This window comes from Rutilus rutilus (genome assembly GCF_951802725.1).
Source record: "Rutilus rutilus genome assembly, chromosome: 2".
Classification (NCBI taxonomy): Eukaryota; Metazoa; Chordata; class Actinopteri; order Cypriniformes; family Leuciscidae; genus Rutilus; species Rutilus rutilus.
The window spans coordinates 55,187,243-55,204,851 of record NC_140210.1 but is presented as its reverse complement, the minus strand read 5'-3'; the positions used below and the strand labels follow the sequence as shown (position 1 = coordinate 55,204,851).

General features: G+C 41.5%; 2 protein-coding genes across 2 annotated transcripts in view; both read left to right on the top strand.

The window, feature by feature from the left end:
* The window catches only part of LOC311286396 (E3 ubiquitin-protein ligase TRIM35-like), a 4,362-nt gene extending 2,212 nt beyond the window's left edge, over positions 1-2,150 (top strand). The window contains exons 3-6 of the mRNA XM_084402603.1: positions 48-269; positions 351-373; positions 557-675; positions 1,360-2,150. Of these exons, the coding sequence (XP_084258729.1) occupies positions 48-269; positions 351-373; positions 557-675; positions 1,360-2,066 (1,071 nt within the window). The 3' untranslated portion in view covers positions 2,067-2,150. The remainder of the gene's footprint in view (positions 1-47; positions 270-350; positions 374-556; positions 676-1,359) is intronic.
* A 1,782-nt stretch (positions 2,151-3,932) lies between these two features.
* Positions 3,933-17,221, top strand: LOC311279793 (uncharacterized protein; the record flags this gene model as incomplete). Its single annotated transcript, XM_084391522.1, has 8 exons — positions 3,933-4,771; positions 9,892-10,014; positions 10,243-12,120; positions 12,328-12,501; positions 12,863-13,036; positions 14,031-14,077; positions 14,296-14,840; positions 17,102-17,221. The coding sequence occupies 8 exons, from the start codon at positions 3,933-3,935 to the stop codon at positions 17,219-17,221; spliced, it is 3,900 nt and encodes a 1,299-aa protein (XP_084247648.1).
* Positions 17,222-17,609: the final 388 nt, after the last annotated feature.

Below are 17,609 nucleotides of genomic sequence, written 5' to 3'. Positions count from 1 at the left end.
GAGAACATTCAAATATTACATTAAAAATGAACACTTAAACCCCCCAGTCTCAAGTTCAGCAGACAGAGAGAAGAATCAGGGAGGAGTTTAAGAAGATCCACCGGTTCCTCAAAAAGGAGGAGGAGAGCAGGATAGCAGCTCTAAATGAAGAAGAGAAACAAAAGAGAGGAAAGATGGAGAAGAGAAGGAAGGGCAGAATACATTCACTCTCAGACAGACTCCGAGAGGTGGAGGAGGGAATGAAGGATGACGACATCACTTTCCTTCAGGTGGGGGAGGGAATACACTTCACATACTCACACGTTTTGTTATTTTATTACAGTCACTAATCTAGCTGTGCATTTTCACAGAATTATAACAGCCTAATGAACAGGTATTTATTGGTTTCTAAGTAAAAAAAATATAATAGAGTTTAAGTTGAGTCCAGTCGTTACTCTGAGAGCTGTGTGTGTGTGTGTGTGTGTGTGTGTGTGTGTGTGTGTGTGTGTGTGTGTGTGTGTGTGTGTGTGTGTGTGTGTGTGTGTGTGTGTGTGTGTGTGTGTGTGTGTGTGTGTAGAGCTAAATACACGCTTCCAGATGCAGAACTGAGTTCAGAAGCTCTTATTGATGTTCCCAAACATCTGGGCAACTTGAAGTACCAGGTGTGGGAGAAGATGAAGGACGTCTGCCCTTACTGTGAGTGCTAGACTTCTAGAAAAATAACTAATAGATGTCACCATACTTTCTCAAATGATTAATCACTGTACATTAGACAAATATAACATTTCAAACTTGTAATACAAAACAATTTTGTAAATGAAGCAGTTTCATTTAATTAAATACATGCTAGTTTGCATAAATATCCAGAATAGAAAACTGAACATTGGACGAAGCAGGTCTTTGTAGGCCTATTTGTATGAATGACACTGCAAAAAATGGTGTTAGTGTGAAAGCACCCCTACTATCTGAATGTAACTTGGTCCGGATTAGTCATGCCTCAGATTCAGAGGGATTTGACACATTCATACCCTGTTGATGAGCCATGATGTCTATTATCACAGACAGAACCTGTAGTAAATTACCTGTATGATAGCATGCTGCAGAAGCTCATTTTGAGAAAACAGCTTTTAAAGATATGTATTGTAATTGAAATCTACAGAAGTAAATAGATAAAGTGTTATGTATATGTGCATTTTTGAAGGTTTCTTCCCACAATAGTCTGAAAGAAGACAAAACAGCTATGAAATGTTATGGAAGCAAAACTCCTGAAAAATCTCCCAAACATTCCCAAATTGACAAGTGCAATAAAACCGATAGATTTGCCTGTAGTGTGTTTCCTTAAATTGACTGACAGATGATCTCTTCTTCTAATCTCTCCAGATCCCGTGATCCTGAACCCAAACGCTGCTCCACCAGACATCTCTGTGTCCGATGATCTGACCTCTGTGACCTCATCACGTCTCCATCGGCAGGACAAGCACAAAGCTCTTCGTCTGCACAGGAACCGGATGGTGCTGGGAAGTGTTGGATATGGTGATGGTGTTCACACATGGGAAATCGAGGTGGGAAACAATCGCCACTGGACACTAGGAGTGTGTTTTGGATCGGAAGGAAAACCTCCTACACAACCTCTGACCCCTGAAAACGGCTTCTGGGGTCTCAGACGGGATGGATACTTGTACCATTTCCTGAACACAACACTAATCTTCAAGCTGATGACGAATCCCCAAGTAGTGCGAGTGAGGCTAGAGGATTGCTATGACATGAAGGGAGGATGGTGGAGGAATGTGAGTTTTTATGACGCTTCTAATGATTGCCTTTTTGCCTACATTACTGGAGTGCCTGCTGGGAAGGATCTCTTTCCATTTGTGATCCCAAAAGAGCCTTCTGTCCCACTGCGTGTCATCCCAGCTAAAGTTACTCTGACTGTTGAACCGTTTGAACCATTTGAACCGGTTGAACCGAAGCTATCCTTCAAGGAGAGACATCGAGTCTTGACCATCACCTGTTTTTGTGTCATTATGGCGATATTGGTGATTCTGCCGTGGAATATCGATGACAAAGTGCATGAAAAGGAAAGCATTTAACAAGCTGTCCATTTACTGACATAATGGTCTGTTGCAATGCCCCAGACATTAGCAAACAAAAGGTTATGGACTGTCTTAATTGTCTAACTATATGTGGTCTATGCTGCATTAATGTGGCATAACCTGAAAAAGACGGGTGTCATCATTGCTAACATTTACACTCACTACTTGCATCTTGATTTTAGTCTAATTTTATATGCACATTTATTTTATTCTTGCATCACCATGTCCCTTTAATCGCCGTACTTCACCAGGCTCCCAACAGGAGTGTGTGAGAGAGAGGAGGCACAAAGACGATCAGGGCTGGCGGTGTGTGTGATGAATGAAGCCTCGTAACCGCCACTATTAAATGCAGAGTGTTAGTCAACTATGGTTTCAAGTTCCACTGCCTGTTGGTTTGGCCAACAATATAATTATTATAGTTATACTCATAAATATTGTTCTTGTTGTGAATGCGTCTAAATGCTGGGGACAGTGTAAACATCTGTGGTAGAGTTTCTGTTGAACCGTCTCTTATTATTATTAATATAGACATTTTCCACAATAGTTGATCACTGATTTCAAACCAAATTACTTCTAAACTTTGAGATTAGGATTGATCCTTTATCCATCTCACAATATCCCACAGTTCTTCCTATTGCTCCTCAGCAGTCAACAACGATCATGATGTTGAAATCTGGTGCTGCATATCTTTGTGATGTATCATATCTCCTCACCAGAACTGCTTGTGACTCATTATTATTCCCAGCAGTGCTCAGTATCCTCAGGATTGTGTGTCTAAATATCCTGTTTGACCAGTTATGCAAAGTACAGTTCAGAGCAGTTCATGATATTTGATTCTCTTCTGTTGTGTAGTCTAAGCTTTCATCTCTTTATGCTTTTGGTCATTAGTTGTTGATTTACATTGGTATTTTGTCTTTTTGACAATGGCTTACTGGTTTTCTTCAATAAATGTCAGATTGAGGACTCAGAGATTCAGTGTGAAAGCAGACGTCACACACTCACACACTCTCTGCTCTCCTCTATTTCATGTGTCTTTCTAATTCTCAGTCTGTTTTCATTCTTCATCTTCACTGGTTCCTCTCTCATGTCCTGAATGGATCAAGACCTGTTGTTTAATTTATAGGCTTGTGTATTTGTCTTAAATCACAGAATATGGTGCCAAGCACACCAGTTATTTCCTGTTTACCTAAATTTTGAACACATTACATTGGTAAAACAGGTTTTTCTTTGCTTCATGTGATGTGCTGCCCATGTAATCATTTTTCACATGACCATTTCTAATACAGGTTGGTCAAATGGAGTGGTGACCACATAACATATATGTCTAGTTTCCATATTGTGTTTAATTTTTATTCATACTGTGTGAGTTCAGTTGCCTAAAGCAGTGAATAAAATAAATAAGGCTCACTGAGAATGTGATGACCGTCTGGGCCACTAGAGAGAGCGCACTTGTCTTTCATATGGGTGGAGTTTATGGGTCTGGTTTCCAGGTAACTAGAATCACAACTGAAAGAGGAAGAAAAGAAGAGACGCAATTTTTAGGCTTTTAACCGGTCAACATTTGATAATTAAACAGCAACTTATTTTCTGGTAAGTTCAGAAATTATTTATATAACCACGTAGTTATCCAAATGAACTGCTATTTGTGTTTTATCTTCATTACATGAAACTTCAGTCCCAAAATAGCTCAATAGCTCTTCCAAAAACATCTACGATTAAAGTGTGTACGTGGATTTTGATATGTTTTGAAAAGTTATCTCGACGGACGCCCCCAACTTAGGTTGGGGCGCTCTTTTCGAGGGCTGACCGGTCTTTGGCCTGTGGTCAGACCAGGAGAAATGCCTCCATATAAACTGTTTGGAGATGATAGCGATCGAGAACGCGCTCAAACGTTTCCTCCCACACATACGGGGCCACCATGTTCTAGTCCGTTTGGACAACATGTCCGTGGTGTCCTACGTGAACCACCAGGGCGGTGTCAGATCCAGGAATCTCTGCAAACTGACAGAACACCTTCTCGTGTGGGCTCATCACTTGTTGCGCTCGCTGAGAGCCGCGCACGTACTGGGCCACATGAATGTCGGCCCAGACAGACTGTCCAGAGACAACATTCCCCCGGGAGAATGGTCTCTGCACCCTCAGACAGTCACTGTGGCGCCTTTTCGGCAGAGCGGAAGTCGACCTTTTTGCGTCAAAAGACAACGCTCATTGTCTGAGATTCCTCTCGAAGAGCGAAGACGTGCTGGCCCAAACCTGGTCCAGCCGCCCGCTGTATGCTTTCCCTCCGATCTCACTGCTACCACAGATAATCAAGAAGATCAGGGAAACGCGCCGCTCAGTGCTCCTCATAGCCCAGCGATGGGAGAACCAAACCTGGTTCCCAGAACTGGTGAGGCTGTCGCACGTAGCCCCATGGCCGATCCCGGTGAGGAGAGATCTTCTCTCTCAAGCCGGTGGATCAATTTGGCATCCCCATCCAGAGCGCTGGTCTCTGCATCCGTGGATAATCATCGGATACCCGCTGATCTGCCAGAAGGGGTCGTGAACACGATCACGCAGTCTAGAGCTCCTTCTACAAGAAGACTCTACGCGTCTAAATGTTCAGTGTTCTCCAAATGGTGCGCTACTAAGAGCCTGGATCCACGCACGTGTGGGGTTTCGTGGGTGCTCTCCTTCCTGCAAGAGCTGTTGGACAAGGGCAGGTCCCCTTCCACGCTCAAAGTGTATGTCGCGGCTATTGCAGCGTTCGTGGAGACGACGTGCAGCCGTGCGATAGGACGGAACTAGCTCATCATCCGCTTCCTTAGAGGAGCCAGGAGGATGAATCCTCTGCGGCCACCTTCGGTTCCTATGTGGGATCTTTCTTTGGTCCTAGAGGCCCTGAAAGCTTCCCTTTGAGCCGTTAGAATCCGTGGATCTGAAATACCTCTCGCTCAAAACCGTTTTTCTGATAGCTCTGTCATCAGTAAAACGTGTGGGGGATCTACACGCGCTATCCGTTAACCCAACATGTCTCGAGTTTGGACCAAATTACTCTAAAGTTATCCTCAAACCAAGACACGGTTACGTCTCCAAGGCGATTGGCACTCCCTTTAGGGCACAGATCATCTCCCTATCGGCTCTGCCAGCATCCGAAAGCGAGGACAGTGATAACCTCCTATGCCCCGTCAGGGTGCTGAGAGCTTACATCACACGCTCCGCCGCCCTCAGGCGTTCTGAGCAGCTCCTTGTTTCGTTTGGTGGGCGCACTCAAGGTCTCGCTGCCTCGAAACATAGCCTGTCCAGATAAATATAGTGGACGCTATCGCAGCAGCTTATGCGTCCAAACACCTGCAGTGCCTTATGGGCATTAGAGCCCGCTCCCCTAGAGGCATGGCCTCAACGTGGGCTTGGTCCAGCGGGGTTTCTATTCACAACATTTGTATGGCGGCAGGCTGGGCCTCCCCCTCTACATTCGTGAGATTTTATAACCTGGAAGTTCCCGCCTTGCAGGCTAAACTGTTATCAGTCTGAGTGATACGTACGTTCTGCCGATTTGTTCATGTGCAGACCACTCTCATGTACTGCTAGCTCTTCTGGTGAGCTGCACTAAGGGGTGAGATTCTCTATACACAGACCGGCGGAGCCGCTCTGTATTTTCCCCGCTATGCGCCTGTGCACTTGTGCTGGCCCACGTTGCTGGCCACCTATTCTCCACACAGCTGCGCTAAGGGTTGATACTCTCTATACATAGACCGGCGGAGCCGCTCTTTATTCTCCCTATGATGTGCTTATGTACTGTGCTGGCCCGCGCTGCTGGCCGCCTTTCCCCACACGTTATACATAGACCGGCAGAGCCGCTCTGTATTCCTATAAAGTGCTTATTACATGTGCTGGCCTGCGTTGCTGGCCGCCTGTTCCCGCATGTTGTGTTCCCCGGGCTCCCCTGGGACTCATGCAATGGATGCTCGGCGCGCACAGCGTTGACAAGGGGTTCCCGTAGCGTAAGCAACTTGCGCAATACGAGAGAACCTCTCGTAAGAGAACGTACTCGGTTACCTAATGTAACCTCGGTTCTCTCTAGAAGAGGGAACGAGTATTGCGTAACCTGCCGTGTCGCACCACAAGCTTATTCGTCGACAGCCGGGCCGTCATTGCCACAGAGTCTAGTTCTAACCCAGAAAAGAGGCTGACTGACTGGGCAGTAATGAGCTCTTGGTCCAGTTGACCATGAGACCCAGGCTTTCCAGATGGCTGAGAAGCACTGTCCTGTGAGATATAAGTTCCATCTCTGACTGCGCTAAAAATCAGCCAGTCGTCTCAAATAGTTCAAAGTTATTCGCAGTCTATGAAAACCAGATTTCCAGCCTGTGAGCCCTTCCTTTATACACGCTAGCCACACCCATTCTGGCGGGCTGTGACCCGTGAAGCCATGCGTGACGTTACGCCCAAGCGTGCTCATTGGCTGACCTGCGGCATCTCATTGGGCGTGACGTCATGCAGGGCTCACCGATAGGCTGCTGCAGATGCCGCAGGTCAGCCAATGAGCACGCTTATACAGCCTGCTATGGTCTGCTGGCTGCCGCACTGCGTTGACAATAAATACAAAATTAAGGATAATTTTTGGCTTCAGATCTCGAGAAAAGATACGCGTAGCGTAAGCAACTTACGCAATACTCGTTCCCTCTTCTAGAGAGAACCGAGGTTACATTAGGTAACCGAGTACGTTTTTCAGCAAGAGTGAATGGTTTTGAGAGTAGAGCTTCATTTTGACCTGAAAATAGGATGTTTGGGGAACTGGGTGAGACGTTATGGATTTGTGTTTACTGTTTTGAGAATACGAGGCATAGTTTCAAGAAATGTGTTTAAGCAATCGAGAAAAACTGTAATATGCCTACTTTTAGATGGGAATCTAAAGCTGCCTGTAGGTGGCAGCAAGTTTTAATGATTGAGTCACTGCATCCTTCAACCGATTCATTCAAAACAGCTGAATCATTCAGGAACAAAACAAATGACTGGTTTTATGAATGGCTTAGTGAATTAGTGATTCGCCCCCATTTGTTTAAAATTGTTTATTTATTCAGAAATGAAACAAAAACAGCACTCTTGCTCGTGTCACATTGTTGAACTATCAGGAGCATTTTTGCCCACATATCTTCTATCTTCTTTCCACATATTTCCAACCCTGACTTGAGAGCAGAACATGTATATCAAAAAAATTCCAATCATTATAATATGATTTTAATATATATTTTAACATATATTGTGCTTAGTGCCTTATCGAATGTTGATTAAGTGATGCTTGATTTTTAAATAATTTCAGACCCCTTCTTCTGATAAACTGCAGTGCGAGCAACTAGGCAAGGCAAGGCAAGGCAAGTTTATTTATATAGCACATTTCATACACAATGGCAATTCAAAGTGCTTTACATAGAAGAAATTAAAATAATAAAAGAAATAAGAATAATTAAAACAGTTTAGAAAAATAAAATAAAATAAAATACAGTACAGTACAAACAGTCGGATGAACAGCGGCACAGTGCTCATTCAGTAAATGCATAGCTAAACAGATGTGTTTTGAGTCTGGATTTGAATGTGACTACAGTAGGAGCACATCTGATCTCCTCTGGAAGCTGGTTCCAGCTGCAGCTGGCATAATAGCTAAAAGCAGATTCGCCATGCTTAGAGTTAACCCTTGGTATTTCTAGCTGATATGATCCTAATGATCTGAGTGATCTGTTGGGTTTATATTCAGTGAGCATATCTGCAATGTATTGAGGTCCTAGGCCATTGAATGATTTATATACCAGTAATAATACTTTAAAATCAATCCTAAATTTAACTGGGAGCCAGTGTAAAGACCTGAGGACTGGTGTGATATGTTCATATTTTCTGGTTCTGCTCAGAATCCTGGCGGCAGCGTTCTGTATGAGCTGCAACTGTCTTATGGTCTTTTTGGGAAGGCCAGTGAGGAGTCCATTACAGTAATCCACCCTGCTGGTGATGAAAGCATGAACAAGTTTCTCTAAGTCTTGTCTGGAAACAAAGCATCTTATTCTTGCAATATTTTTCAGATGATAGTATGCTGATTTAGTTATTGCTTTGACATGACTACTGAAACTAAGGTCTGACTCTAGTGTCACACCAAGATTCCTGACTTGATTTTTAGTTGTTTGACCCCTAGAGTGAAGGAATGCGTTCACCTTGAGAACTTCATCTTTGTTTCCAAACGCAATGACTTCAGTTTTGTCTTTGTTTAACTGAAGAAAGTTTTGACACATCCAACTGTTTACTTCATCAATGCATTGGCACAGGGAGTCAATGGGGCTGTAGTCGTTAGGCGATAGGGCTAAGTAAATCTGTGTGTCGTCTGCATAGCTGTGGTAAGAGATTTGGTTCTTTCTCATTATTTGGCTCATTGGGAGCATATACAGGTTGAACAGGAGTGGTGCAAGAATTGAGCCTTGAGGGACTCCGCATGTCATGGATGTCCACTCAGACTTATGGTCTCCTATACTCACATAATAACCTCTCCCATCTAAGTATGTAAGTAATGGTACCTGAACCATTTTAGGACTATCCCAGAAAGCCCCACCCAGTTTTCCAGCCTGTCAAGAAGTATGTTATGATCGACAGTGTCAAATGCAGCACTGAGGTCGAGTAGCACCAGCACTGATAATTTGCCTGAATCAGTATTTAAGCGAATATCGTTTATTATCTTTATGAGCGCTGTCTCTGTGCTGTGGTGCGGTCGGAAACCAGATTGAAAATGGTCAAAGGATCCATTCAAGCTCAAGAATTTGTTCAGCTGATTGAAGACAACTTTTTCAATGATCTTGCCTATGAAAGGAAGATTTGAGATCGGTCTATAGTTGCTTAATATGGTCTTATCCAGATTGTTCTTTTTCAGGAGGGGCTTGACAACTGCAGTTTTCAGGGAGTTTGGAAAACTACCAGAGAGAAGTGAGGCATTTACCACTTCTAGAAGATCTGCTTCTAGACTGTTTAACACACTTTTGAAAAAAGATGTGGGAAGTGTGTCAAGAGCGCAGGTTGATGTTTTAAGGTGCTGTACGGTTTCTTCCAAAATTTTGCCATCAGTTTCTTTGAAATCAGACATAGTAACTACTTTCTCAGATGGTCTGGTCTGTCTGACCCCAGCGTAACTCAAGGATGTGCTGATCACCTTTCTGATATTATTGATTTTCTCAGAGAAGAAAGAAGCAAACTCACTGCACTTGTTGTCTGAGAGCATTTCACTGGGAATCTGGCTTGGGGGGTTTGTCAGTCTCTCTACAGTAGCAAAAAGAGTGCGTGTGTTGTTTAAATTGCTGTTTATAATATTTGAGAAGAAAGTCTGTCTAGCTTTGCCTAGTTCCATATTGAAAGCATGAAGGCTGTCTTTGTAGATGTTATAATGGACTACAAGTTTTGTCTTCCGCCACATGCGCTCTGCTTTTCTGCATTGTCTTTTCATATTTTGCACTGCTGTTGAGTTTCTCCAAGGTGCTTTTTGTCTGCCACTCTTCTTCCTGACTTTCAACTACGTGAAAGTGCAACTTTATTTCATTGCAAAATTAACTGAAACATTCCATAAGGCGCTAATTCTACACATAATTTACTACACAGGGCACAGCAGAAAGGCATCGCACAAATGTATTTGCAGGCATGCATGTTCATATTAACTTTTTAAATAGTGTACCTGCCGTAGTGATGATACTACCATTTAAAATACAATGGTATCGCTCGTATTTTTAAGCTTTAGTATCGCAATACTAATGTAGTAGCGGAATATTGGGTAACCCTAATATCTAGTGTTCTAACATTCTGTTTTTTTTGTCAGTATCAGCAGGAGGAAGAGACTGAGATCAGAGTCTCCAGAACCCAGTGGTGTGTCTTTGAAGAGTAGCAGATCCATGATGCAATCCACTACTTTCAGTGATGGACCAGTGACCTCTGACCCTCTGTTAGTATAAACATTAACTGGCTAATTTACTGTTATGCATCTCAGATAATATAAGATCATTTAAAATAATTTAAGAAACTCAATGATATAACACAAGGGACATATGCACTAAACAAGGGTGCAACTTGAAAAGGGACACCAAAGTCATATCCAGTAACTGATATATTGATGATATTTCTGATGTTCATTGTAATCACTGGAATTGCTGCTCTTTTATTTTTTCAGCAGGTGGGAGCTGATCAGATCTGGGCCGTCCTCTACATCCCACTATCAGACTCTCATCAGTCAGAAAAAAACTGAAGCAGCCCTGCAGACACACACATTGGAGACTGGAGACTTGCAAAAAGTCAAAGACCAGCACAAAACCAGCATGAAGAACAAGTATGAAAGATTATTTGAGGGAATCAAACTCCAAGAGACTCGGACCCTCCTGAACAGGATCTACACACATCTCTACATCATAGAGGGAGAGAGTGAAGGAGTGAATGAAGAACATGAGGTTTTACAGATGGAGAAAACTGCAAGAACACAACACTCACAAGACACTCCAATCTACTGCAATGCCATCTTTAAAGCCTCACCTAAACCAGGATGTGAAGAGAAAGACCAAATCAAGACTGTTCTTACTAAAGGCATCGCTGGAATCGGAAAAAGCGTTTCTGTGCAGAAGTTCATTCTGGACTGGACCGAGGGAAAAGCCAATCAGGATGTAGATTTCATGTTTATGCTTCCATTTCGAGAGCTGAACTTGATTGGAGATGATCAGTACAGTCTTCACAAACTTCTGCTGGACTTTCATCCTGAACTTCAAGATCTGGACTCAAAGATTTATGAGGAGAGTAAAGTTGTGTTCATCTTTGATGGTCTGGATGAAAGCAGAATCACACTGTTGTTTTCAGACGCTCAGGAAGTTTCTGATGTGACTGAGACTTCATCAGTGGGTGTGCTTATGTCAAACCTCATTAAAGGAGAGCTTCTTCCCTCTGCTCTCATCTGGATCACCTCCAGACCAGCAGCAGCCAATCAGATCCCTTCCAAATACATCAACCGTCTGACAGAAATTCAGGGATTCAATGAGCCTCAGAAGGAGGAATATTTCAGGAAGAGAATCAGTGACGAGCATCAAGCCAGCAGAATCATCTCACACATCAGAAGAGCAAGAAGCATCAACATCATGTGCCACATACCCGTCTTCTGCTGGATCTCATCCACTGTGCTTCAGAAGCTCCTGGAAGATGATCTAAGTGCAGAAATCCCTCAAACTCTGACTGAAATGTACATCCACTTCCTGCTGATTCAGATCAACATGAGGAATCAGAAGTATGAAGAGAGAGATCCAGAGAAACTCCTTAAGTCAAACAGAGAAGTGATTGTGAAACTTGCTGAAGTGGCTTTCATACAGCTGATGAAGGGTAATGTGATGTTCTATGAGGAGGACCTGAGAGAGAGCAGCATAGACGTCACTGACGCCTCAGTGTATTCTGGGATTTGCACAGAGATCTTTAAGGGGGAATCTGTGATTCATCAGAGGAAAGTCTACAGCTTTGTTCACCTGAGCGTTCAGGAGTTTCTTGCTGCTTTTTATGCATTTTACTACCATGTGAACATTACCATGGAGAGACTGAAGAATTTTGCCTCAGTACAAAATTTGCTTAAAGGAGCAGTAGATCAAGCTCTTGAGAATGAGAACGGACAGCTGGATCTGTTTCTGCGGTTCCTTCTGGGTGTTTCACTGGATTCCAATCAGAGACTCTTACAGGATCTACTGACACACACAGAGAACAGCTCAGAGAGCATCAGGAGAACCACACAGTACATTAAAGAGAAGATCAAAGATGGACATGGACTCACTGCTGAAAGATCCATCAATCTGTTCCTCTGTCTGCTGGAAGTCAAAGATCAGACTCTGTCCAGAGAGATTCAGGAGTTTGTGAAATCAGACAAACACTCAGAGAAGAAACTCTCTCCTGCTCACTGCTCAACAATCGCCTACATGCTTCAGATGTCAGAGGAGGTGCTGGATGAGCTGGACCTCAAGAAATTCAACACATCAGACGAGGGTAGAAGAAGACTGATACCAGCTGTGATCAACTGCACTAAAGCTCTGTGCGTGCTTAGTCCATAAATTACAAAAAGTTATCTCTAAATAGTATTTTAGTTTCTGTTGTTGTGTCAAGTAAATATAATATATAATTTACATAATTTATAATTTACTCAGTTTTAGATTTCATTTTAATCTGAATGAATGTTTATGTTGGTGTTTTTGAAATGCCAGTTATGGAAATAGGTTAAGGTTGTTGTTTTTTTTTTCAGTCTTGCTAGCTGTAATCTCACTGCTCAGCAATGTGAAACTGTGTTACCGGCTCTACAATCCTCAAACTGTGTCCTGAGAGAGCTGGATCTGAGTAGCAATGACCTCCAAGATACAGGAGTGAAGCTGCTCTCTGATGGACTGAAGAGTCCAAACTGTCAGCTGGAGATACTCAGGTGTGTAACATTTGATAGTAGATATTTTGGATGCCCAGTACTATTTTGTGAATATACTATTATTCCTACTATAAGGAATATTTTGTGTTAATTGTGATTTAAGCATAAACATGGGTAAATTATCACACTGATCGAGGATGGTCTGAACTATCTGTGTGGGGATTTAAACTGTTTGTATAGAATTAATTGATAATTCCAGCACCTATTATGTCTTTCATCAGATCCTCTCCATTTTTATACTCGGATATCTCCCTTATCTTTTATTTAGTCTATATCTCTGTAGGTTGTCTGACTGTTAATGCATGTTTTTATCTGACTGTGTATGTATTTCTGTAGATGATCTGACTGTGTGTGTCTGTAGGTTGTCAGGCTGTATGGTGACAGAGGAAGGCTGTGGTTATGTGTCTTCAGCTCTGAGTTCAAACCCCTCACACCTGAGAGAGCTGGATCTGAGCTACAATCACCCAGGAGATTCAGGAGTCCAGCATCTCAACGACAAACTGAATGATCCAAACTGCTCATTGAAGAAACTCCAGTATGCATCAAGGAAGTTTCACACAAGATTACTAATACTACTGACTTCAGTTGGGTAAAATTAGTTGAACTACCAGCAATGATGATGCACTTTGCATAAGAAATCAATAATTAATTTATCAAGAATTTACATAAAATTTGAATTCAATCTTGGTGTGACGGCTTTGTTTTTGAAAACAAAAACAAAATTGGTTGCACTTGTGTGCACAGTTCTTCAGGAAATTTCCAGCATCTTGAATTTGCCACAAGATTCCAAGATTAATGACTTCAGGGTTTCAAAATCTGCCTCAGGCATACAGTAGGTGTCAGCAGAGAGACAATAATGTAGAACAAGAGAAGAAGTCTTCAGACAGCATTGCACAGTTTTGGGAAATTTTACAAAATGCAGTCACAGGAAAAAAATACAGTTATTTACAGAGACAATACTTATATAATGCATCAAGGTCACCAAAAAGTTTAACTGTACACAACAACAAACAAAAAAACATCCTTTTACTAATGTGTGTTGATCCTTTGAATGAATACCAGGAAACCCCAGGACCGCTAAAAAGAGAAAGTGAAGGAGAAATGGAATGAGAGGCACGTTTCATTTCACTTCACAACTTAGAAGTTACATGTGTTTCTTCCACATAGGGAATTGTTAGGCAGGTTAATTGAGTTTGGCATTTTATATTAAAGGTTTGTCGGTTTTTGAGTCGACATTAGGCTGGACATTTTTCTGGGACCTGGCAACCTTGGCTTCAGATCACTTGAAACTAGACATATTTCTGCACACTTAAAGTATCCTTGTTTGCTTTTGTACACTTGCTATATTCCTAGAATAAAACTAACCCTTGGTAGAATCAAATGTGCTCTTGTGAGAGTTAAACTTATTTAACTCTATATAGTTGTATAGATAAAGCTTAGATAAAGCTTAGTTGCTGCTGACTGATATTTTTGCATTTTCTTGCACACTTTTAATGAAACATTTGTGGTTTATATTTGTCTCTCTCAAGTGTGGACCATGGAGACCCCTTTAGAATCACACCAGGAATGAGAAAATGTAGGTCTCTCTTCTCTCTCTCTCTCTCTCTCTCTCTCTCTCTCTCTCTCTCTCTCTCTCTCTCTCTCTCTCTCTCTCTCTCTCTCTCTCTCTCTCTCTCTCTCACACACACACACACACAAACATTTACTTAACTATCTAAATGGGCACATTGCATACACTTCAATTGTATTTTCAAACCACCTTCATGTTGTTCTCATGTCTCTTCTTGTGTTCAGATGCCTGTGATCTCACACTGGATCCAAACACAGCACATGTTAACCTCTCTCTGTCTGAGGACAACAGAAAAGCAACACATGTCAAGGAGAAGCAGTCCTATCCTGATCGTCCAGAGAGATTTGATGACTTTGAGCAGGTTTTGTGTGGAGAGAGTCTGACTGGACGCTGTTACTGGGAGGTTGAATGGACTGGAGTTATGGCATATATGGCAGTGACGTATAAAGGAATCAGCAGGAAAGGAAGGAATGACTCTTGGTTTGGATGCAGTGACAAATCCTGGTGTCTGTACTGTAACTGTTCAGCTAATGGATTCACTTCCTGGCACAATAATGTGAACAATAATGTACCTATACCAGCACCCTTTTTTAACAGAGTAGGAGTGTATGTGGACGTGTCGGCCGGCACTCTGTCCTTCTACAGCGTCTCTGACACACACACACTCACACACTTACACACATTCAACACCACATTCACTGAACCCCTCTATGCTGGATTCGGTGTGTTTGAGTCCTCATTGTCACTGTGTCAGGTTTTACAACCTGCTGTGAGAAACACCTGAAACACACATTTACTTGTAAATTAGTTTTTCGGGCATCTATGTCTAATGCAATTATATTTCAATTTGATGCATCATTGCAAGATGCACATAAAACACACACACACACACACACACACACACACACTCTCTCTCTCTCTCTCTCTCTCTCTCTCTCTCTCTCTCTCTCACACACACACACACACACACACACACACTCGCACTCACACACAGGTATCAGATTACAGTCCTGTTGAATCTGTGATGACTCTTTGCACGTGTGTGTGTGTGTGTGTGTGTGTACAGTGTGTGCAGAATTATTAGGCATGTTGATTTTCTGATCATATTTTATTCCCAGGCACATTTTGCCAATTCCAAACCATATTAATCTTAATAACTACTATTAATTTTGTATTTAATCATTTATAAGTGATATATAATTGTTCATGAAGGCTGGAAATGAAAAATGCCTTATATTCAGGTGTGCAGAATTATTAGGCAAGTTTTCTTTTACAGATAAAATAAGCAAAAAAAAGATATTTAACTAAGACTGAAAAGTCAAAAATTATGAAATGCCCATGAGAAGGATACAATACTAATGCAATACTAGAGATTGCAGTTAAGGCATGACCATTGGACAGTGAAATGCTCATTGGGTCAGCAGGGTCAGACAAAAACAGGTGGAGAAGAAAAGACACATGTTAACTGCAAAACAATTAGGAAATAAGGTGAAGAATTAAGTGTGAAACCATCAGGAACCCTTTAGTCTCCAGCGCCACCATTTTCCAGAACTGCAACCTACCTGGAGTCTCCAGAAGAGCAAGGTGTCAGGATCTCAGAGACTTAGGTTAGGCAAAGAATCCTAAAAATGAACCCCCTCTTAATAAGAATCACAAGCTGAAGTATAATAAAATACATGAAGACTGTTTTTTTATAGGCTTTATAGACACACTCTCAGAAAATAAAGTACATAATTGTACCTTTAGGGGTACAAATTATATAGAAGCACACCATTTTCACTTACTTAAATCTCTTTTTTTTGCTTATTTTATCTGTAAAAGAAAACTTGCCTAATAATTCTGCACACCTGAATATAAGGCGTTTTTCATTTCCAGCCTTCATGAACAATTATATATCACTTATAAATGATTAAATACAAAATGAATAGTAGTTATTAAGATTAATATGGTTTGGAATTGGCAAAATGTGTCTGGGAATAAAATATGGTCAGAAAATCAATGTGCCTAATAATTCTGCACGCACTGTACATCCAAGGACTTTGTGTTTGCAAAGACAGATACACAAATTTCTCTGTTTTGATGAAGATAAATTGCTGACTACTGGGATGTCGACATTAAATGAGTTAGAGTAAAGCTTGAGTATATTCATGAGATTGAGTTTTTTCAGGATTCATGGGAGATCTTATAAAAGCTACTGTAGATGTTGTCACTGTTTCAGAGGATCCACAATCTCAGCTTTATCCTGCTGTATTGTTACAACTCTTACTGTTAGGTCAATGCGTTTTCTCTCTGTTCAATTAGATGATGATGATAATTATTTATATTATCATAACTGTAATGACAAAATGTTCGGCAGCACTGATTTATACATTCAAGAATTTTGTTGTTCAGTCATTTTTGGCTCGCTCAGTTTAACACTGTTCTCTTTTTTTCTTTAATCTTATATTACTACATTTCTGAGTAGTTCATATGTTTGATTTTGTTTTTTGCCACCTTGACGCATTCTTACATTTTTAAAGTTTTCTGTTTATATCTTTTATATTTTTGTTCCTGTATTTTGGATTTGTCAAAATATTTTGCCAGGTAAGCTAAATATTAATATGCTAAATTCAAGTTGAATAAATGTCAAAATATAAATGAATGTGACTGAATCAAGCTGACTTCATTAGGTTGTATTAGTGATAGTAACAGGTGAAAATGTCTCTTTACTGTAACATCTGCACTGTGTAACTCTGGGTTACTGGTTTTCTTCATTAAATATTTGCACATAATGAATCACATGGACTGTGTGTCATGTTACATCTGTAAAGTTCAGATTGAGGACTGAGAGATTCAGACACTCAACACTGAGATGATGCAGTGATTAGTGTGTATTTAAAGCAGACGTCACACACTCACACACTGTGTGCTCTCCTCTATTTCATGTGTCTTTCTGATTTCTCAGTCTGTTTTCATTCTTCATTGGTTCCTCTCTCATGTCCTGAATGGATGTGTATTTGAACAGGGGTCTCTGTGAGGCTGTGTGTCCAGGACAGTCATTTCTCTGTGGGACACGAGCGGAGTCTGTTCCTGTTCTGTCTGGATCATCTGACCGCTGTGAGCTGTGAGGGAGACAACACTGACACACACGAAGAACACAGAAGAACATGACTGCAAGGTAACACACACACACACACACACACACACACACACACACACACGCACAGAGAGAGAGAGAGAGAGAGAGAGAGAGAGAGAGAGAGAGAGAGAGAGAGAGAGAGAGAGAGAGAGACAGTAGCGAGGATAAATGCTCCTAAGGAGTTAATCGCCATTAAAACAAGAAGAAGAAAAGGAACCTGATAATTTGATGATGCTCCGCGCCACTAGAGGGAGCGCGATTTCACATGTGGTTGGAGTTAAAAACGAAAGTAAAAGAGGGAAACTACGCCATTCGGAAGCATTTGTTGGAGTGAAAGGGAATGAGGAGGTTGATAAACTTGCAAAACAAACACTGAAACACAATAGAATATTACAAGTTCCATATAGCAAATCTGAAGCT